We start from the raw sequence: 24,424 nt of genomic DNA on the forward strand, positions 1-24,424 counted from the left end.
GGATAAATAGCTTTTCTCGAGAGTGAGAGAAAGCCCTTTCGGACTGAAGTCCCCCATTCAGCTCACATTCGAGGTATTCGTCATGTGAGAACCTCCCTGGACAAAATTGGTAATGCAAACTTGACAGAATGGTTATGCATGAACCATAGTATGAGTGATTGCATTATACTCATTGTTGAATATGTTTGTGTGTGTTACCTCCGACATTCTATGATACGTAATACATTCCCGATGTTCGAGTTCCCTCCCAAGGTCTCGAAATTCATCCAAGGATTATTGAATGAGCAAGTTTTGCTGGCAAATGCCTACCAGGTACGATACAGCAATCTGTTTCGTTCCTTGATTAATCGTTTGGAGAACCCAGGTAAGTTTTCGAACCCCTTTTCAAATTAACAACTCTTCGATGATAGTTGTTATGATTCAATTCGAGCAATATGCCCCTTTTGTACTTATCGATTCCATTCAATGGTGCTCCTATCAAACATTGTTCAATTCGGGCAAGTATGCCTCTTCCGTCAGTCGTGAAGACATATGCATTGGCGATCTTGACATCTTATCAAATCATAACGACGTAGCTCTTATGATTTCGGTCTCGAATCACGAAGACGTATGCACCGGTGATCTTGACCTTTAGTCGGCTCATAATGACATAGCTCTTATGATTTTCGGCTCCTTTATCAAATCATGAAGACATAAGCACCCATGGTTTTGATCCAAACCAAATCATAATGACGTAGCTCTTATGATTTTGATTCCCTTTTGTCGAATCGTGAAGACATATGCACTTGGCGATTTCGACATTTAATCAACTCACAACGACGTAGCTCTTGTGAACTTGATTTCACTTCTTTCGACTCACAACGACGTAGCTCTTGTGATCTCAAACGACACACATATCTTGCGCTGTCTTGCATTAGGGAGAAGTCTCGATAACGGATAAGGCACCGATACCTTAAAATCCTTGCATCCGCAAAAAGAAGCTTGGAAATTAAGAGAACCATTAGCTTACGAGAAATTTGGTAAAACAGGTATTCTTGTATGCGATCCATGTGCAGGTTTCTCTAACATGAAAAATGAGAAGTTTTGACACATGTTATTTACGATCTTGCATATCATGCATCACTTCATTACATAAAAATGGGATTAAAACTCCCGCCAAAAAGTTCATCCATAATTTGCACTTGTCAAAATTTAGGATTCAATTTTGTCTTTGAGCGGAACCTCTACGAGCCTCCACTCAAAGAGGGGCAGCTGTTGACGCCTAAATTTTGACTAATCTATTTTTTGCATAAAAATTATAAAAAAATCATCTCATATATTTATTTTTAGCGTACATTGCATTGGCATATAATTGGGCAAGCGGAACACTTAATTTAGCATGTGTCTAGACTAGGCACGGGATGGAAAAATATACCGAGAAGATTTGAAACTTCGGGGACTGTATTGCAAATACTTAAAACTTCGGGGACTGTATTGCAAATACTTGAAACTTCGGGGACTGCATTGCAAATACCAAGAGAAGATGAAGAAGGGAAGATGATGAAGGGAAGATGATGAAGGGAAGGTGATGAAGAGAAGATAAAGAAGAGAAGATAATGAAAGGAAGATGGTGAAGGGAAGATGAAGAAGAGAAGATGAATATGATGAAGGGAAGGTGATGAAGAGAAGATGATGAAGAGAAGATGAAGAAGGGAAGATGATGGAGAAATTTGGCTATAAAAGGGGGAGAGTTCTTGAGAATTAAAGGGGGAGTGAAAGAGAATTGAGATAGTTTTAGAGTGGAAGAGAATTGAGAGAATTTGTGAGAGAAATTCTTTAGAGAGGAAAAAAGAGAGTTCTTGAGAAAAATCGTAAGAGAAAATTTGAGAGTGAAGAAAAGAGTTTTAGTCGAGCATCATCTTCGACGAGTCCCGGCACGTACTTCGCCTCTCACCATCCAACAACGCCACTGCTTGCCTTTTTTCGACGATAGCCACGTTCTTCCAACTCCGAGATCTTGAAGGAAGCCATAACGTGTACGTGAGTAAGATTTTGTGGAATAGAAGGTAACCCTTTCCATCTCGATCTACAAAAATGTAATCGTTTGGTGTGAACATTTGTTTGTTTATTTTAGACATGTCACGTGTCCCAAAATTTAGCATTATTACATGTTAATTTATTTTTGTAAATACTCGTGATTGGCTGCGTTTTCTTTCTTTCTAAATCATCCATGGTGTATATCGTACAAAGTTCAATGTTTTACATCCCCATAAAAAAGAAGAAAAAACCAAAAAAATTGCATCTTTGAATTTCAAGTAAAATCCATCAAAATTGCCAAATCAAATATTTTTCATGAAAATGGTACCGAAAGGGCGTTAGAGTAATCTAGCGTAACCAAATCCCCGAATTCAAAATCTCCGGTTCGCGGAAATAAGATAGTTTTCTCCCGCTATTTTATTTAGGTTTCTAATCAACCTACCGAAAATGATTAGTGGCGACTCCAAATTCAAAACACATTGCATGTTAATTATTTGAACCTTAAGTTGCGATTTGGTATGGACTTGGGAGAGTCCGAGTTAGGTTAGTTAATTAATTAACCCGATAATCCATTAGCCCGAAAATTAACCCGTTTATTTTTTTAGGTCGCGACAATTATAAGCGGCACCATTCATGAAGTCATGGCATAATTAATGGGAAAATTCTAAAAAAAAAGCCTAAGTCTATTGCCCTTTTGCCAATTTAGTCATAAACTATTAATTTTTTCAATTTAGTCCCAAATCTTATGCATGTGTGCCAATTCAATGCTAAACATTTGCATTTGTATCAATTCAGTCCCACTGAACAACTTTGGCCAGCCAGCTAACGTGGATGACGGTACCGACTTGGACAATTTTGATAATTTTAATAATTTTAATATTTAATTTTTTTCCTTTTTTACACAGAACTCAATTTTTTTTTATAAACTTTTCTGCACTTTGCATGGCCAACCGCTATTACCTTCAATGTTATTACTTTTTAATTTGGGAGCTTGCAAATGTGAATAATTTTCTGCAGCTAAACTTGGGTGAATGTGGAGACCGGTTCGGCTATTCATCCAATGACTGACCATCGATGAAGATGTTCGTGGTGTGGCTTTATAAACTCTCCAAGATTATGCCACTCTCCTCTCTCTGCTTAAATTTCGATTTGGATTCAGGGATTTTACTCTCTCGAACTAGATCTAAATATAGATATGGGAGTTCTTTACAGGTATTTATTCTGTGCTCTTTCAACATACTAATGTTAGTGTTCTTGCTCGGCGATGGTGATGGAGACATCGAACCTAGACGCGCATTGCAAGCCTTTGCATTTGGTGTGGGAGTTCTCGGTGTGTGCTCATCACTGAATATGGTGATCGGCCGTCGAAATTTTACGATGGCATGTCTATTCTTGGAGGATAAAAGCGTGCTTCTAGTTGTAGAATTTGTTATGTTATTTGCTTCTTCTTTTTTTTTTTAGAACTTGAAAGCATTATATGTACCTCTCAAATATTATCTTAATAAGTGAATGAAATCTTTCTTTCGACAAAAAAAAAATATATCTTGTCAATTACTTTGCTGTCCAAAATCAACATTGGTGAAACAAATATAAAGAGACAAACCAGAAGTTTCTGAATACGATAGATCAAGCTATTCACGAATGGCCCGACTCAGCCCGATCACCCCCGGGCCAGTGCTTGTGCATCGACCAGACACTTAAAGAGAGGAACAATGACCCCTTTATTCTATTCTATGGCCACAAGGCGATGTCTGATAAAGGGAGTAAAGCGAGGAGAATTGAATTTTTGGGTGCAAAAATTGGAAAAAAAGTTCATATATTCGCGAGATCATTGGTACTTTCTTATTACAATTCTAGTTTCCGATTCCGATATTTAAATACGTAAAAGGAAAATTGTGAAACTGCTGCCACTAGTTGGATGAAGGCGTGATTGCATATTTAAATATGTTAACACTCTTCTTTCATATGCAGACTGGACCTTGGCCAAAAAGGAATCGTGAAAACTTACAATAATGGAGATAAATAAGGGCCCCGAAAAGATTTGAACCAAAGAAACCCCCTTCTTCTGATATCGTAAACGGATTTTTTGAAATCACTGTCAACTGCGATTCAACAAAATCTCAGGTGGTATCGGAGCAAGGTGCTGCCCCGATTTTATCTCACGCGTGCATCTGCTCTGTCGGTTGAATTTCACGCGTCATCTATAATCCGACTTGCACGCGAAAGTTTCGAATAATTCGCACGATAGGCTTTTCTGTATTATTCGAAAAACCATACAGCAATGTTTTTGGAAATGATGGGAATCTCCGAGAGAGACAAAGAAACGATCACCACAGAAGATGGAAAGAAGAAGGTGGTGGTCTGGTCACACTCAGTGTTCATTGATCTGTCGATCATCGTCAATGGTGGAAGTAAAAGGGGGGAAAAGGAGGATTCCTTCCTATTCCTAGTGGGTGTGTGCACGATGGAAAGTGGGGAGGCAAGAAGCATCTCGTACAATGAAGAGGGAAGAGCAAAAAAGGTGTCTAATCACGCCATGTTCTTGTTCGCTTTCCTAATAATTTCCCCGAGAAGAAAACGTTCCATTACCTTTCCATCCTTCCATTTTATAGCTTTGTCTACGGCGGCTGCATGCGCGATCAATTCTTCTTCTGTTTAAGCCCATGGTATTGAATTCGTTGGGTATTCGACGGGAACCTTGCATTTCATCTGGCGGTTTGTCGACGATCTCAAGAAATTTCACGTACTGAGTATCGAAACGAAAATAGAAAATCCCGCGTTCGGATTTGCCTCGCCGATAATCCGACTCTCATGCCATCCCCGAACCGATCTGGCGTGCAGCAACTGTGTTCAGATATGCTGGAATGCACTTGGTAATATGTGGGACATTCCGCTTTGCTCATTTCTTATTTCTACTGGTTGGTCTTTGCTACATCGTCGCAGCTTCTTGGTGATTGTACGCCTCCTCAGGGCAGCGTCGAAGCTTAACTTTGGCCGTAAAATACCAATCTGGTAAGTAACACGCAAAATCGCGAAAAAAAAGTAAAAGAGGTCCTACCGGGAGTCGAACCCAGGTCGCTGGATTCAAAGTCCAGAGTGCTAACCACTACACCATAGAACCACCTCTTGGGAGCACTCCTCCTTCATGAATTATTAATTAACTAAAACTCCTCTGCTGGGAAATACAGACAATCTCATCTGTTTCGCCTGCAATTGATCGGATCGAATTGTCCAAACTTGCTCAATTGCTCCATAATTCTCTTTATACGCAAAGGCGCTGGTTCCTCGATTCAATCACGACTCGATAGTCTAATGATGCTGACGAACTTAGATTCATCTTATTTAACGAGCTAAATCATTCTACTTTTGCTAAAGTCTTTAGAGATCCCCTCAACCTTGTGTAAGCGCAACATCTCTAATTACCTTCCGGGTAGTTGATTCATGGCGAGTAAAGAAAACACAAGCGCACAGTACATCTGATATAAGGATAAAGCATCGCCATTCTCTCTTAACTTCGGATCAACTCTTCGCAAGTTCAGCCGAAGAATGCTAAACTCAGACATGATACATCAGGAATGTTTCATTTGCAGAGACTGGCAAATAAACGGCAACATGCTAGTTCCACAAATGTCCAAAGACTTTCATTTTCTTGTTTTTGGTTTAACATTCTTGTGCACTCTGTGCAGGAGGCAATACAATCCAATCAAGTACCTCCTTCTCAGTTTCTTTCATCTGTATTCAGGTACACAAAAGCAAAGCACATTCCCCACTCTTTCTGATCTTCCGGGGGTGATTTAGACATGGAATATCAAAAGTTCCTCACAACTCATCAAAATCTCTGGCTTCTCAGGCAAGCAAAATGCAAGAATCATGTCAAAGTAACGCATCGCCATCCGAGCTCGAAGCGAAGGTACAGAAGGCTTGAGATGTCAACCGTTAGAGCCATCGAAACTGCCTTGTGCGCTCTGCCGTCTCTTCTCCCGCCAGTTCTCGCCCCACATCTTGGCCTCCGCCACGGCTCTTTCCCTGTCTAAATCTTTGTTCAATATCCTCACCGTGTCTCTCGGAGAATCGTCTTTCTCTGACGACCCTTCGAAATCCCACCTACGACCTGATCCTTCTCCTTCCTCGTTCCTCAGGATCCTTCCTCCCCGATCGTCTCCGCTGCTCTTACCCTCCTTAACACCTCCGGGTCCTCTGTATGCGTGCCCAGCGGCCGTGTTCGGATCATATGCTTGGTTTGCCAGATAAGAAAGAGCTGTGACTACATCCCTCGTGAGAGGACGAGCCGCCGCCTGTTCTTGGATGCACATGGATGCCACGGCAAGCGCCTGGTAGAGCCCTCGCATTGGGTACTGCCCCTGGAGACTTGGGTCCACCAGTTTAGAGAACTTACGGCGGTCATTGATCAGTGGACGTGCCTGATAAGGAAAAATCCATGATGCAAGTAATTCACTTTGGTTTTTGCTAGAAGGGAATTAAATTGTACGCATTGACTTCAAAATAAACAACCGATTGAACTAGCTAGAATGGGTGCCAAGAAGCTAGGCTGTGCTGGTTTTCCTGTGAGTTTATAGCAACTCGACAAGAAAAACAAATTAAAAAAAGGAACAACAGCATCCTACATTGTAACAGTAATGTATATTTCATGCGTAAACTAGAATCAGTGACTGAAAGTCCTTTTAAGCTTTTTTCTATCAGTCAAGCTACAGGGCTGAAACCCGTGTCAAAGCACAATTGGGTTAGGTATGCCCATTTCCATTGTTATTTGACTCAAATCTGGGCTGAAACCCGTGTCAAAGCACAATTGAACCTCTATCAATCCAAATTCATACTTCAATGTGGTCATCCAATCTGGTTGTTGGTACTCTCATTTATTATGCTTTCACCTGACGTGACTTCCTTGCTACAAAAAAAAAAAAAAAAACAAAGAGAGAGAGACCAGCCTTACCCATGCAACTAGATTCTGTTCTCCATGAGGAAGGCTACCATCAATGGCCTTTCGTCCAGTAATCAGCTCTAATAAGACCACCCCAAAACTGTAGACATCAGATTTTACTGTGAGTTGTCCAGTCATAGCATACTCGGGAGCACAGTACCCATAAGTCCCCATAACCCTCGTAGAAACATGCGATTTATCTCCAGTTGGCCCAAGCTTTGCGAGCCCAAAATCAGAAAGCTTTGGATGGAATCCCCCGTCTAGTAATATATTTGACGACTTGAAATCTCTATATATAACTGGTGGATTCGCTTTGTCATGCAGGTATTCCAAACCTCTAGCAGCACCAGCAGCTATCTTCATTCTAGTGTTCCAATTCAGAGGCTCCTTCCCAGGAGGAAGATCTGTGGAATGACCAACACTGAGTATTAGCAACAGCATAGATTGCTGTTGGCAGTGGTCTTGCAGCAAAACAATAATCCAGAAACACCACCAACAGCATCAGCAACAGCCACTTCCCACTAGTGGGATCACGAGCATAATCAAAACCATGTGCTTGCTTACGTGCACTTGTAATATCAAGAGAGATGCGATGTTCCAAAAAATTTGCATCGATTAGCATTTATAAGAAATTTACTGTTCACATCATTTTGTCACATTAAGATCCACTTTCCCCTAAGACCGTTCCAAATCCAGTTAAACTATAACTCCACGGCGGCTAGGCTAGCTACAATCAACAGTCCCCTTGTATATGTTGGACATTGAGAGCATCATTCCTTACACTTTACATATTGAGACAACGCCCATGATAGTGTTCAGTGTGCATGAGAAATAGATTAGGCAGACAGAAACTCAAGTAAAGGCCAATTGAAAGGGAGAGAGTCATGCATATTTGTTTCTAGTCAAACGAGTCCAGACTCCAGAGTCATCTCCTGATAGGCATGAAAAGTAAGTTCCAAGAGCCGAGCACATTCAAAAGCATGAGAAACAACAAGCTTATCATACCCATCCAGTATCATACAAAACATTGCAAGCTAGTAGAGCATGGGGTCTGCATATGCAGATGGGCCAAGAATTAGCTGCTGCCTACTAGTCGTACTCATCAATTTGGTGGTTTTATTATGTATTTGTGCATTCAACCTTACGCTCTCCTCTTCTCATATAATGAGCTGGCCCCACCACCATTTCTCTTTCTCTCCACATGATACCACTCCCTCTCCTTTCTTTTCTTTTTTGGACCAGTAACCCTCTCTCTCCGCCTCTCTCCTTGTTCCTTCATCTTCATCTACAACTTTTTACCATCTTTTTAATATTTTTTCTTCTCAAAAGTGGCCATTACTAAGCTTGATAGCATAGCCCGAGCAGCCATGGCTGCTAGGGCTGAGCTATACAACAAAGCTCCCACGGCCATGACGGAGCTCTGCCGTGGAGCTCACAAGGCCTCCTTTCCATTGTGAACACAAGGCCAACCTCGCACAGCTCATGCCCACGCCACCATAAGTGAGCTTGATACAAGCAGGGAGAGTGGCAGGCCGCAAGGGCATCGACAGCAGGGTCAAGCCGCCGTGGTCATGTCGGTGTTGAGCCAGAGGCTCGATGGTGTGGGGGTCTGCTGAGTTGTGTGGAGCAGAAAGGCTTACTTTTTCTTAAATTAAGAGTAAATAATCACATGCTATGCAGTATAGATCTATTTCTTGAAATCAAACAATCAGTGCTGCTCAAGTAGCAGCTGAATCTAGTCCATGATAATAGTTATCCAAGGTGCTCATGCAATTTACTTTCCTAACACATCATTGACTGAATAATTGTTTTTTGAAGAATTACAAAAGCTGTTAACAGAGCAGCAAATTGCTTGGCACATATTGCTAAAGCATTTTGGGGGAAGGATAATTATGGATGAGTTTTTGAAAAAGTTGAATATCAAGCTGGCGTCCTAGGTCTATTTTCTTCTACCAATACAACAGCAACATTAATCATGCATTTTCCCACTGTTTGGCATTCGTCATTATAGATCCTCTCAGAGCATCACATTCTATAAAGAATCACCCTACAGTAAAATCCAATTACTAAGGAGCTTTCCCTAAAGATTCCACTCCACTCTGAAGAATTTTTTTATCTTTCCCTACTATTTTCAAACCACATTCTCCAGTCTCATCTTCTATGTCTATGATGCGACTCTCAGCACTCTCGTACACATCTTTTGTCATTCAAAAACAGAAAACTGCTTCCTCAGCAAAATGTTCAAGGCTCGGTCTTTTGCGGACACTTTGTGTCTCGGTTGCTAATTTCCACAGTTTTCTAAATATTCAAGTTTTTTCAGCACAATAAAGTAGCTGGAAAAATAGAGAACCTCTTTGCCTACCATTGTTCTTGCCAGATCCAAGTGTTTACTACTATTGATTTAAACTTTAGAACCCCATCCCCACCCCACTTTTCCTTTCTAGTCGCAGCTCATACCACCAAGCCATCATCTTTCTGGCACAAACAGAACATTTTGTACACACTTGCATTATCAAGACACATCTTGCTCATATTGAAAGGAAAATCAGACAATTATCGACTGAAATGCTACCGTGGAGGTGATCTTCCAATGATCCCAAGGGCATAAATTCATAGACAAGAAGACGCTGGTCACCATCAGCACAGTACCCCATCAAATTCACCAGGTTAGGGTGATGTAGAAGGCTCAACATGAGAACCTCCACCAAAAATTCTCGGTTACCCTGAAGGCCATTCCTATCCAACTGCTTAACAGCAACCACCTGTAGCGGCAAGGTCAAAGTAAACATTAAAAAAGTCCGACCACATTCATTACTCACCAAGGCACTATTAGAAGTGTTTACAAGGAGGAGTTTCATACACGTCTGAAAAGTAACTACTGAATAGACATCAGAACTCAGAAATTCACTAGCTTTTTACACCTGAGTAGCTAAGCCTTTCTGAGTGGACTACAATGGTTTGAAAACTCCAACAGATCTCCATTGAAAATTTGATGAAGTATATTGCACTGGGTGCTTCAGTGAGAGCATATCCGACAATTGTTTCATCCGTGCACATAAGAACAAAGCAAATACTTATACTTACCTTACCAAAAAAAAAAAAAAACAAAGCAAATACCAAGTGAAGTCAAGTAAGACCACCATAAACTAGCTTCCTACACCAGATTCGCTAAATCTTTCTGAGTGGACTACAATGGTTTGGAAAATCCAACAGATCTACATCAAGCATATGATGAAGTCTGGTGCACTAGGTGCTTCGATGAGGGCATATCCAACAATTATTTCATTCATGCACATAAGAGCAAAGAGAATACCAAGTCAAGTAAGACCACCATAAACTAGGGATGCACGTAAACTAAACCTCACTTTGCAATCCCATGTAAATAACCGTGGGTCATGACATTGTAGTAACTCATTAGAAAGGAGATTGTTCATAACTCGAACATCAAATTACCTGACATCTAACATCTCTAAAGTTGTCAATATAAGAGCACGAATAAGAAATTAAAGAAATTTAAGTATAACTGAGCACATCATACAGCTCGCTACTGCAGCTAAATCACTGGATAATTTACCTGACCAGTACTTTCAAGTTGTCCTTTATATACACGACCAAATCCCCCTTCTCCTAAGAAACACTCAGACCGGAAATTCTTCGTTGCAGCTGCAAGCTCACGGAAAGTAAATGTCTGAGCAGCAATACCAGGTGCATCCTTAAGGCCAGGTAGTTCTCTTTTGACTCCTGCATTGCCTCTCAATCGTGGTCTGTCCACTCCTGCAAACGTAATTTGTCGGAGTTGCCCATTAGAGTCGCAACTTTACATATGCGTTAAATTCATTGACTTCAAGACAAAGATCAAAAGGTACGATCACCACATTTAATTCATTGACTTCAAGACAGAGATCAAAAGGTTCACTTTTCTGATTCGCAAAATTAAGGGGTAACAAACTGGGAGGTGCCAGCAAAAGAACCCGATTCGGCTCAGTCATTTCTCTCACACTAACCAGAAGTATAATCCACACGAAGATTGTCCATGAGGCCATAAGGAGATCTCAGGGTCTCCTTCTTAACAGCAAAGAATAACAATCGTATCAACAGAAAATCAAACAAGCAATGATCCACACAACAGCGACGACAAAACCAGCATTATCATTTTCTTCCTTTAAGTCACATAGGCAACATCAGACACGCCCAGAACAGATCAAGAAAGTAAATCACTGAAAAACCAACACAAGTGTCTGTTTCTTTTCAAAAATAAAAAAATAAAATTAGGGGTCTCCACAGGACTGACCTGAGGCCAATCTGGAAATGTCGGATGAGAGAGGCCCTTGACTCCGATCGTCGCTCTCTTTCTCAGGGTTCAGCTTCACGTCCTCCCTCGAATCGAAACACGAAAAGCAGCCCATCCTCTCAAATGGGGACCTCGAATCGATCCTCACAATAACGACAATAAGCTTATCTAGAAAGAGTCATCCTTGACGACGCCTTCCCATCCAATTTTTGTCACAAACACCCAATCAGATTCAGACCCCTCAACACTTGTCTTAACGGTAACCCAACCAAAGAAAACACAGTAAAGGTTCCTCCTTCATCTGATCTAGCAGGTGGGTGCTAGAACAAAGAAGCAGAATGGTTGCACCTTGAAACGGAGGCTTGATTCTACCTGGTTTCAACTGACCTCTCCTGTGAGAAAGACGACGTATTTATAGCAAGAAGGAATCAACATAACTTCTTCCCCTTTCACCACTTCTATTCCTCTAAGATTTCCTCCCTCCTGAGAGAGATTTTTAATCCTTTTTTTTTTTTTTGGGTTTTTTGGTAACGGAGCAACTTCAACTGTTGATCCTTAGTTTACTTGACCATAATAAAATAGAAATATAAAAGAGAAGGTATTATTACTCGCATTTACTGTGGTTCTAGCTTTCTGTCTACTGTCTGACAAAAAAAAAAAAGACAAAACTTTCTGTCTACTGCAAGAAGGGAAAAAAAAAAAAGGAGCGGTCGGTTCGTTCCTGCGTAGTCGACGGTGAAAAAGTGGCCGTGGTGGTGCTGGGGGTAAAACGGGGAATTCGTAGACAAAACGTGTCCAGTGGCGGGACTGGCGGAGCAGCACGAGCAAAGCCAGGTCTTGCAGCCGCCCCCTTTCAGTTTGGCCGAGGATTCTGCGATTTCTTAAGTATATTAATTATTTAATGTCGTTCCAGGTTTTTCCCCCCTTTCAAATGAATTCTCAAAATTTGACCCAAAAAAGAGAGAGAATGAATCCTTAAAATAATATAAAATTATAAATAAAGAGCTACTACTCTAACAGTTCGACGGTACTTTCATTATTTCTGATCCCAAAATTTTTCAATTAATGAATGCTTTATGCAAAACACGCCGTGATGGTATGTGGATCTACGGTCGAAAATAAGCGACATGACGTCTTGTCATACTGTCATTAAAGTTTTTCCCTTATACAAATGTCAAGTAGCATAAATTCCATAGCACTTATGAAAGTTTTCACAATTCCGTGAGCTTGTCTTTACATAATCATATGAATATGTGAAAAAATATTTAAAAAATTCAAACTTATTACAGTTTTGTCAATTCGGTCTTTTCGATCAATTTTGATCGGCAATCAATGATATGGCGTGACAAGCGCCGATGTGACCAATTTTTAATAATATTTGAATATTTTTCGATTTTTTTCTTAATTTTTTGTTCTTTTTTCCTTCCCTCTAGCTTTGTTTTTCGGTGGCTAGCAAAGGTTGACTGGCCTTCACCGGTAGCAAGCGAGGGTCGCGATGCCTTATTGAGCTAGGGCGAGGTCGTGGCCCTTGCTCTGCCTTGCCCAGATTTAGGCAAGGCCAATGCAACAGGCAAGGCTCGCCAAACCATTGCGGCTTTTGCCATTGCTGCGGGCAAGGCTAGCTTGCCTAAATCAAGGGTCGTATGGCAGGAAGAATACCGTAAATAATACTACTAACCTCATGAATCAAGTGAGATACGAGTCAAAATCAGGATGAGTAACCTCCGCATGAAATTACTTTTCTGGCCCATCTTTACCGAGAATATTGCTCATCAAAGACAGATCGGGCATCTCGATATGTAAGCCAAATTCAAGTTTTTGACTTCATGTTGGTATGGAAAGTTCTTTTAACTCCTAAAAATGAATCTGCGCTCTTTTCTTTGTCAAAAGAATGCAGACAGAAACCAAGAAGAGGTTCGCGAGAAACTTCTGTACTCGTGGGAATCTATAAGCTTTCGATGTATTCGGGTCAGAAGAAGTCATTGGACGATGTCATGCGCATGTGTAGCCTCAACCAACATGCTCTGCTTCTTGGTTGTTTCTCTCTCGGAACTATCGAGCAAAGGATAATTCGCAGGATCGATGTTATTCAAACCCCAGAAGAGAATCCTTCGGTTCAGCTGCGTGGCACGTATTCAATTAGGGTTAGGTCTTAATCCAGTGTATACTGTTGAAGATCCCAAACCCTAGCCTTCCCCGAGCGCTCACCTGAGCTTCAGATCCCACTATTTTACGACCTGGAAGCCATGAGCTGCTCCTCAGAAAATCTTTGTGAAGGGGAACGTTCTTATGCCCGTCTGGTGTACGCACGTTGACTCTCGATTCTTCTCGGTTGTTCACTCTTGCTTTCCATTTTCCTTCAGGAAGAATTGCCAAAATAAGTCCAAAAAAAAACACAAGAAGTGTCAAAATTTACGGCGCTCACTTTAGTAATAAAATTTCTCGCCGGCTTACTTAAATGCCAAATCAAAGAAATTAACAATAAGCTGATTTTTTTGAAAAATTTCAATTAAATTTAGAAATAAGTTAAAAAAACTTAAAAAAAAAAAAAGGAATTACGACATGCGGCGATGAGATATGTGCAAAGTCCTTTCCATTTCTTTTTTATTTTTAGTGGCGAGGGATGAGCAAGCCCTTTCATTTTCTTTTTTTAAAATTTTTTTATTTTTTTAGTTTACTTTAACTTTTTAATATATTTTTTAAACTTTTGGCTATTTTATTGCTAACTGGAACCTCCGGCGAAGCACGTAGGACTTTCATCAAGCAGTTCGGAGTTGACACTTAAGAGATTATTTTTTCAAAAAAATTGTTACTTAAGTGAGTCGAAAAAAGATTTAGCATTAAAGTGAGCGTTGTATACAAATTTTGACTTTTCAAATGTTCTTTTATCCTAAAAAGAGTCTTAAATCTATTACAATGGTGTCAATTGATTTTTAAACCTTCTACATTTGTGCATGGCTATGCAATGAGGGGAGAAAAAAAGAAATAGAGAGAAAAAATAAAAAAAAATATAAAAACTATTGAAAACATAAATTCCACATCAGCACTGACCGGCCAAAGTTGGTCAAATAAATTGAATTGACACAAATGCGAAAGGTTTAGGACTCAACTGGCACAAAAAAAAGGTTTGGGATTGAATTGACACAATTGCAATAAATTTAAGAATTTTTTTGGTAATTTTTCATTTTCTTTTATTAGGAGAAAATTCACCTTGAGTAGCTAGAGCGCGCATGGTAGTACTTTGCTGCTAGAAGTTGATTTCCTTGCTTCTACTTCTAAGCAAAAGTTGATTTTTCTACTGCTGGAGAGAAGTCGTCTTTTTTTTTAAAATTCTTCAAGTGGCTCCAAAACTACTTCTGGAACAAAAAATGCTTCAAAAGTAGAAAAATAAAGTGGAGTTTTTGCTTCAAAAATTGCATTGTCAGATGAATTTCTACTCCGTAAGCACTTGTAGAGCAGAAATTCTTCTCCAAAATTGTTGCCATACGTGCCCATGCGAGCTTCTTTTACATTTCCCACCTCAATTAGCATATGTACTGTGTAAGTAAGCGAGCGTGAATACTGATCTTCTCCAAACTATACTGACGAAAATTTCTTAACATAATGGGGCAGCGAGAAACTGAAATTATAAGGCGCGGGAACACACACATATTTTGGTACTCCAATCTCTTCTTTAATTCAAGGTCTTTTCGACATTAAGCTTTATACTATACCAGAGCCAATAATATACACCGTGTTTCATCGAAACCGGACGAAATCATCATAAATATAGAAATGGGATCGGATGGAGTTGGTGCACCACCCCTTGATTTGGCTCATGAGAAGACGGAATTCGATGAGGAGTTGGTGTATCCCTGATTCACTAGACACGATTTGGTAGTAGAATGCTTTGCCCCTCTACATGTCTGCCAAGTTTCGTATCGTCCTCTGATCGCTTTTGATATCTTAACTCATGGGAATTGTCCAAAAAAATCTTAAATTAACTGTAGTTTTGTAAATTTAGCTCGAAATCTTTTAATTTTGTTAATTAAGTCATAAACCTTTTCACGTGGACATCGACCATCTTACGTGGCATAACCATCATTGACGTGAAGAATTTTTAATAATATTTTTTATTTTAAATATTTTTTATTTTTTTACATTTTCGACCAGCGAGGTCATATCATCGACCATTGGCAAGGGCCAGTGACTTCGCCCTTGCCGGTCACAAGCGGGGGCCCAACACCCTCGCCTGGATCTTGGCAAGGGCTCGGAGGCCCTCACCCATGGCCAACGAGGGCCGCGACACCCTCGCCCAAGCCAAGCAATGGCTGTCGACCCTTGCCTATGGCCAGCAATGGTTGGGCGACGACCTCGTTGGCCAAAGATGTAAAACAAAAACAAATAATAGAAAAAAAATTAATAAAAATTATTCACGTCAATACGGGCTGTGTCACATAGAACGATCAATATCCACACCATCGATTTCTAGTCAAAATTGGCTGGATGGATCCAGTTGAAAAAATTCGCAAAAAAGTTTAGGTCTCAACCGATAAAATTAAAAAGTTTAGGGCTGAATTAGCAAAGATGTAATAGATTTATAATTTTTTTCAACAACTTTCTCTTGATTGGCGTATGAGCGCTGCATGAAGTGCTGATGTTGCTTTCATGCGTGTACGAAATTCCCTCGCCGATGATTTTGGGAGAACAGATGTCGGAGCTTTTGAAAGCTAACGTTGCTTTTCTTTGTTGACTCGGAATTTTTCCACACGGCCAAACTGTCGGTGTCGTGCTCGAACATCGATTTTGGTTTTTATTCAGGCGAAGTGATTCGAGTCCTTTCGTCGAGGGCCGCTACTGGACTTTGAAAAATTTTCGAAGCGACGAACAGGACTGCAACCTGTTTGTGAAAATGACAACAGGAGAAGACCCCGAACTCGGTCCAAACACAGGGAGGCTACAACTCAGCTCAAACGATTCCTGAATCGCAGCTTCGTGAGAGGGTTTCGCCGTTTCATGGAAGCTTCATGATGTGGGGTTGGTTTGGATTTGCTTTCGGTCACGAACACGTTAAAATATGCGAACAAATCGTTCCAAATCCATAGGCTGGACAGCATTAGAGACTACTGGGTCACTTCACCATCTTACGTGAGTATTACACGTTACATGCTTTGGTCCTAATGATGCTAGGGTAAGAATCCGTTTCGCGGAGTAGGACGAATAAATGTCGCAACTTACGGTTTAATAATTATACCGACGCCCTTAACAGAAGGAGAGGAGTATTCGGATTGTACGTAATTCGCTTCCCTGATTGAAAAGGTTGTTTTTTTCTGTGTTTTTGGCAATTCATACAACAAAGTGCTTGATATGGTGCAAAGTATTTCCATCACAATAGGACATGGGGATCAAGGCCGAGTTCCAACTTGTCGGGCCTATATTTCATTCTACGTGACAACTTGTGGTGTATAATAAGCAAAAACAATGTCGTTTTACTTTTATAAGCAAATCATATCTTGCACCGCGTTGATCTGGTGGCCAAGATCCAATTTCAGCAAAAGTTTGACAAAGTCAAAGAACAAAAAGAATAGAGGAAATCGGGGGAAAATTAGTAAAAAAAGTCGTAAACATCTTATATTTTATTTTAATTTTCTCCTAAACTTTCTGATGATTTGACAATATAGTCCATTTGAAAAATTTTGATCAAAATCGCTGACTTGGAAGTTGAGAGTATTATGTGGCGTGGTACGACCAGTGTTAATGTGGACCTATACTTACAATTATTAATTTTTTGATTGTTTTGATTAGATTTTTCCTTTTCTTTCTAAGTTTTTTACAACTTTGGACCGGCGAGGTCACTAGCCGACCCTCTCCTAGATCCGAGCGAGAGCCCAACACCCTAGCCAGCCCACTATTGGAAAAAACATAAATGAAAAAAAAAGTAAAACTATAAGAAAATCATAACGTTTAAAAAAAATTACGACAATTGTATACGGCAACGCCGGCCGTCTCACGTAGAATAGTCGGCGTCTATATCAACGATTTTAAACCATAATTGATCGGATGGACTTTACGGGCAAATTGTCAAAAGGTTCAAGATTTAATTAACAAAATTTAAAAGTTTAAAACTAAACCGATACAAATACAATATATTTAGGACGTTTTTGATAATTTTTCAGAAAATTGAGCATTGGCTAGTGGTGAGATTGATCCACCCAAGCATGTGTAGCTGTAGGAAAAACCATAATGCAAGACCAAGGCATGCGATGCAATTGTTTGGAAGGAGAAAATATTCAGTGGTTGCAAAGACTCTAGTCAATCGCTGATGTGGCACGCGTTTTTTACTCACGTCCAATAATTGGTTGACATGTGTCCACTAAGGCGAATAAAAAAATAAGAATCTATTTTTTTTTTCTCTTCTTCCTCCTCCATCACGGAACAACATCCTGTCTGGCCACCATCTCCACCACTTTCAACGTCGCTCTCAATCGGCCCAAACCACACTTCCGTCGACGCTCGCAATTGACTCCATTGATGCTCGTCGAGATTTGGCCTTGCCCATGGCCGCAAGCTTTGCCCGTCCATCCATCAACGACAACGACACTGCAACAAGCCACGACTGGAGTTTGTCCATCCACCAACAGTAATGACTACAAGCAGCACCCTATCCGGCCACCATCTCTACCCCTTCAAAGCATCACTTGCGGTTGACCCAAGCTACACCTCCTCCAACGCTCGAGGTCAGCTCCATTGTCGCTCATCCAAATCTAGCCTCGGCCATGGCCGCAAGCTTTGCTCATCCATCCATCGTCAGCAATGACTACAACCTACAAAATCCCGGTCTGGTTAAATCGTTTTTTTATCTTAATTATTCTTCATTCATACAGAAGCAAATAAACATTCCCAATAAGCCATTCGGGCAAGAAAATGTAGAGTCATTAAGATTTCACATAACACATCATATTTTACTGTTAATATCAATGGACATAGTACAAGCTTATTTGTTCCGAGTTACAAGCCCGGGAAAAGGTGTCACGACCTGAAATTCGGATTGAACTTTGGGTTAATGGATTACAGAATTAATTAAATGAATTAATTAACCTAGCCCGACCTCTCCCAAGCTCTACCAATTCGTAACTCGGGTTCACATGATCTCAATCAAAAGATTTCTTATTTTTGGAGCCGCCACTAATCTTTTTCGAAAGGTAGATTAGATACCTAAATAAAGTACGGGAGAATACTTTATTTTCTACTAACCAGATATTTAGGTTTGGGGACTTGATTATGTTAATTTTTTTTAATTAACACCCTTTCGGTACCATTCTTGTGACCATTCTCTTGATTGGCAAATTCAATTGATTTCAACGAATGAATTAAGGTGCAGTTTATCTTTATGGGTTTTCTTGATTAGATGAATGCTAAGCAACTATATGAAATGAGTAGTAATAATATTGAGAAAATGTATTTCGATGCATATAAAGGAAAGTGAATTCTAACTACATGACGTGCAATGTGAGAACTAACCTATATGACATGCAAGATGATTTATTTACATTATGTGGTATAGTAAAAAAAATTGCATGAATGACTTTTGGAAAAATTGAATTTGATGCGAAGTGAACATGAATTTCGAATTACATGGCATGCAATATGGATTATATTAATGACATGAAAATGCATGAATGACAAAGAAGAATGCATGACGAATTAGACTATGTGAAATGCACATGAAATGTCATAACCCTTTAATGAATTCTCGATTTTATGATTTTTGGTCCAACAATTAACACAAATTGATTAATCAAAATCCAATTTGTATTAAGAGTCACCTTGAGATGTAATTTCCGAAAAAAATCATTTATAGTCAAACCATGGTGATTTTTATGATTTTCTTTTATGAAAAATGAATCAAATAAAATTATAATAAACCTTGAGCATAATACACCTTATAATCCGAATTTTTCCGATGAATTCGCTTTGTACTCTGGAGGCGGGGTCGGAAGGTAATTTATTCACGTTGCACCCCGGGGGTGGGGTCAGATAGTGAATTTATATATTATGAAATTTGTCGATCCGGTCCCAAAGTTGTGGGATAGGTTAAACAATTTCATTGTGCGAATGACGTCGTACTTCGGGGGTCAAGTCGGATAGTCATCCATATTGCACATATTCCGAGGGACAAGGCACAAGGGAGCATGTATTATACTCAAGGTAAATTATAAAAATATTTGAATTAGATCAAAGTATAAATAAAAAAAGATTTTCGGCCAACTAGGGATAGGTGCTGAATTTGAAAGGGGATAAGCCCCTATCCACAAAGGATAATTTTGTTTAAATTCGGGAAAGTTATCACATGAGATTTGAAAGAGTTTTTAGATAATCTCCTGAATTTTAAAGATATGCTCAGAATTCCCAACCGAGGTAAAAATTTTATCCGATATGCTCAAAATTTTCAGATGCATTCAAAATTCGATCACGAGATAACCATGAATATTCTAAATAATGTGCACAATATCTTTAAGTCAAGATGAAGTCAATCAGAAAATATGCCAAAGATAAACTCCAATTCAATCTATGAAAATATCAAATCTGGCAATTTACTCACAAATTTCGAAATATGCATAGCATTTCACCATTTGAAAATTATCTTGTCCGAGCTCTCAATTATTCAGTCGACTTTGCATAAGCAATTTGGAAATTAGCTAAAATAAGCAATTCATGACAAATTGAACATCAATTCAAGGCAAACAGCTTAATCCATCAAAAATATGCACAAAAAAAATCAGAGTATCCAAGCTTGATAATTTATCTTGATTGCAAAACTTGTACTGTCCTCCTCCTTTGAACTCGAAGGAAAACTGCGGACCAAATCTGAATTTTTGGGACCAAATGGTGAAAATTGTACTAGTAAAAGCTTCAAGACCAAATCAGCGACCAAAGCACAACAAGATCTGCTCGTGCGTCCCTTTTTGTGGCTGATTCAGCAGAAAAGTTAAGCCAATTTGGAGCAAACTAAACTTGAGCAGCCACCAAACTTGGACAAAAACAGCAAGATCTTCTAGCAGGACAGCGACAAAATCGAACCCATTGGTAGCATCGATCAACAGAGGAAAAAGCAAGCTGGGCAAGACCACCTAGACACCCGCGTCGTGGCTAGCTTCGAATTGATCAAGGCGGCGTCGACTCCAACGTCGTGTCAAGCAAGGGCGTCGTCGGCTCACGTCAAGCTTCGGGGACTGTTGAACGATAAGAAAGGCTAATTGCTACTTGAAACCAAAGTCTCTCTCTTTGCTCTCTAATCTTCACGTGAATACGATGCGTGTGAGCAGAAAAATTGCCGACCTCCCCCTCACCCATGAACGTGAGTATCTATTTATAAAGTAGGCTTAGGGTTTCCGCCAACAATTCCGTAATCTTTTATTTCCTATGTTAAAATAGGAGATGTTATGATAATAAAAAAAACTAAATTGTCCTCCAAGTTTTCATTAAATCAGCCATTTACCTTGCAAATATCAGCCAAACTATAATCACAGGCTCCGCTGATTTTCCACACTGCGGGCTTTGGTCTAATTTGTCGACAAGTTCGAAACCTTGAAATAAGCCCTTCCACCGCCGGTCTGATTAATATGCATGTTAAACTATATTAGACATGTTATGCATGAAAAATTTAAATTAATTATTTTTTGTGAGAACTGAACTTAATTCTCATTTTTTATGAATAAATAACTGAAAATTTTTATTCAAAATTTGGGTGTCAACAAAAGATAGCATAGAGAGAAGCCTAACTCCGCTACTCATACTCCAAAATTGATTCCCCCGTAGAGTTGCAACGGTTGTAGGTAAGATACTCCTCCACGTCGACTAGGTCGGCAAATGAAAACTAGATAATAATAGGGACGCCAAAGTGCGCGTCCACCATCCTACAAGTCTGAAATGTTAAAGAGTGAGTCGACACTCAGCAAGTAAAATTTCTAGTCCTAAGGAAAGGAATTTACCTACCACTTTGTTCGGCGCCTACAAAACTAATCAAGATTATGAGGTACACATCAAATATGACTCATGCACACAACCATATGCATAAATGGCAGATTAATAGCAAAGAAAGCCTTCTTTTCATGCATAATACTTTCAACATGCTCACGCATCACAATCATACATCCATTTCATTATTTTTCTTTTCTCTCTCTCATCATAATCATTGTTCTCGTCGTAGGTCATGAGCTTCCCATCCGGGGCATCGCACTCCGCGACATCCCACTTAACAACCCTTCTGTGGGGGATCTCCCAATTCTCTCTTACGAGGCATCGCGAACCCCCGCGGCATCCCCGAAACACTCCTCGGGGCATCCCGTCGTCAACCCGGGAAGTCTCGCTATCATTCCCACTTAACTTGTCATATACCAAGCCTCGTGATCAAATGAGCCTTCCCGCCATCGGACGAGGCATCTTGCCCTTGGGCAAGGCATCGCCGTCACCTCAAGTAACGGCGGGTCTTACCTTGTCTTTATGTGGTCGTGCAAAATGCATCACAAAGTATTGCATATCATTTTTTTTTTCATTCATTAAACGACACGGCAACCAATCATACTCTTGATGCTAACTTGTGTCATGATGCAATCTAGTATAGACTATCCCCGACGGGTGCGGGATGTAGGCAACCATGGCCGATGGCACGAGAAGGCCGTTCGGCTCAAAGCGCCACTTCTCTATCGCAATCGGGACATACTTTACCTCATCTACTTGGCAGAAATACATGTCAATTCTCAAGCAAAAAACCAGGTAACCAAGCATGCATAACCTAAACAAGCCACAAGTAAATACCTCCACTTAAGACTAGAGAATTTACTTACTCTACTCAAGACAATAGATCAAAATGTGCGCCGGTGGTGGTCTCGATCGTGCGACTAAGAAAGAAAAGGAGAGAGAGAGAGCATGGTGGCAACTAAAGAGGAGAGAGAGAGAGAGAGAGAGAGAGAGAGAGAGAGAGAGAGAGAGAGAGATGAGAAGAGCGAAGAAAATGGTATGGGTCCTTTGGCTATGTATAGCCTCCTTTGGCTTCTTCCCTAAGCCAGGCCTCGAAAATCGTGCTTTTCAAAATATTTTTCTTGAAAATCATTTTCTCAAAATATCTTCATCGTAGACCGTGTAAAAATTTAAAAAATATTTCTTAAAATTCGTGCAAAGAAATAACTTTCTCGAAATTCATGTAAAAGTTTAGAAATATCTTTCTTGAAAACTGTGTAAATGGATTTCTTGAAAATCATGCTAAGATTTAGAAATGTTTTTATTTGAAAGCAACATTGATCTTATCCTATTTTTGAAAGCGACATTGATCTTGTCCTATTACTTGAAAGCGACATTGATCTTATGTTATTACTTGAAAGTGACATTGATCTTATTCTACTAATTGAAAGTGACATTGATCTTATCATATTAATTAATGCTTGAAAATGACATTCTTCTTATCCACTAGAAAAACTTAATTGACTTTATTCTTACATTTTAGAGGGAATTTATTTTACTCTCTAATTACTTCTAGTGTGCGAAAATTCGGGATGTCACAAATGTCACAACATGTAAAAACTGAAAAATGAAATTTAAATGACTCAAAATGTATTTTTCAAACCAATTCGGAATTACGCTCAATGAAGTAGCCCATAATTCTGAGTTGAATTTTTCAAATTTATGAGACCAAAATGAAAAGGGAATTAAAATAAAAATATTGACTATTTTTATGCATCTTTACGGCCTCAAATACTATTTTTATCGATTTTCTAAGTATTTTTCTATTTTCTGAAAATATTTTAAAAAATGTAAAAATTATGAAAAATTATTTTTTTTTTCAAAAATGGTTCCTTAGGCTTGGCCAAGACTTCCAAAGTTGATTTCATAATTTTTTGAGTTTTTCTAAATTTTCTATGAATTTTTTCTAAAAATACACTAACTAAATATCAAGTGTCAACGATCGCCCTTCTTTGGGAGGAATCTCATTAGAGGTTACTCTCAAAAATAATGTGACACCTGAGCCTTAATCGACTCGACTGAGAAAAACTAAAAACAAGTCATGACATTTAACTCTCATACCTTTGCAATGAAAACTCAGAGTCCAAGAGAGGTCGCATTACGTACATTTTTTATATGAGAAAGGGGAATGGAGATTTACCCGTGACTTAGCTACCATTAGCTCGAATGATGTTGATTCGTGAAGGTTGAATGAAGACCAAAGGATTCGTTATAAGAATGCCTAAGGTGAATTAAAATTTTGACTCGTATGGTGAGTTGAACCGGAATAGAAAACCTAAGGATTCGTTACAAGAATACCTAAGGAATATTAAAATTTGACCCGTATAGGGGGTCATACCATAAAATGACTCTTAAGGATATAGACAGCCTACAAAAACTGTAAGAGATTAAAAGATTGGTCTACCCTTTAGGAAGGGATTTACCAAAGAATTACCCTAATGTCACCTTTTTTGGGTGAACAAAAGTGGTAATGGATTAAAAGATTTTAACGAGTGGAATGTGATCTTAGGGCTTGAAAGATCTAAGAACCACAATCGAATATATCAAATTGGATTTGTGAAGGAAACTTGTCCAAACACGTCATCATATAACTTTCATGTTCAAAACTCTGCTGAAGAGAATTTTCGAATTACATGACTTAAACACTTTTCAAAAAGGGTTGTTTCAAAAGATTCAACTGGAGTATCTTTATCTAAGAGGACTTCTCACGATTTTTAAGGAGTTTTCGCCTCCATCCGGGGAAATGTTTCAAAGAAACACTCGAATTTTCCCACAAAACCTAGATCTAGGATTTTGGGATTATTCGCAAGTGCATACAATCGATTGATCCGAAAAGGTATTTTCATAGGACCGTAATTTAGGCTAGGTCAAAGGCTTCGCAATGGATAGACGCTTTGAAGCTTAGGATAGAATATATATATCAAAAATCATCTCCTTCCGGTTTACAAGTCAAGAACCTCGAAAATAAGATAAAACAGAATTGTACTTACTTCTTTATGTAGTAGCTTCCTGTGTGAACTCCTATGTTAACCCAAAACATCTTGATCAGAGAAGTCTTCGGAAATGGTTGTAAATTTGGTTTAGGGTAGGCTCAATGAAAGGCCATTTTTCAGAATAAGGGGGTATAAAGTGTTAATGATTACCTTTGCATCATTACCCACCCTTGTATCCACTTGGGA

General features: G+C 39.4%; 1 protein-coding gene and 1 non-coding gene across 2 annotated transcripts; both read right to left on the minus strand.

Annotated features, from left to right (window-relative positions):
- Positions 1-5,065: 5,065 nt before the first annotated feature.
- TRNAQ-UUG lies at positions 5,066-5,137 on the minus strand. The gene has a single exon. It is a non-coding gene; the product is annotated as a tRNA-Gln (tRNA).
- Positions 5,138-5,792: 655 nt separating this feature from the next.
- Positions 5,793-11,707, minus strand: LOC115749351 (serine/threonine-protein kinase PBS1). Its single transcript, XM_030686117.2, has 5 exons — positions 11,247-11,707; positions 10,530-10,729; positions 9,528-9,717; positions 6,968-7,359; positions 5,793-6,437 (listed from the first exon to the last, which is right to left on the minus strand). Exons 1-5 carry the CDS (start codon positions 11,359-11,361, stop codon positions 5,946-5,948), a joined length of 1,389 nt encoding a protein of 462 aa, XP_030541977.1. The 5' UTR covers positions 11,362-11,707; the 3' UTR covers positions 5,793-5,945.
- Between the last annotated feature and the right edge of the window lie 12,717 nt (positions 11,708-24,424).

The sequence above is a fragment of the Rhodamnia argentea genome, chromosome 6, assembly GCF_020921035.1.
Source record: "Rhodamnia argentea isolate NSW1041297 chromosome 6, ASM2092103v1, whole genome shotgun sequence".
Classification (NCBI taxonomy): Eukaryota; Viridiplantae; Streptophyta; class Magnoliopsida; order Myrtales; family Myrtaceae; genus Rhodamnia; species Rhodamnia argentea.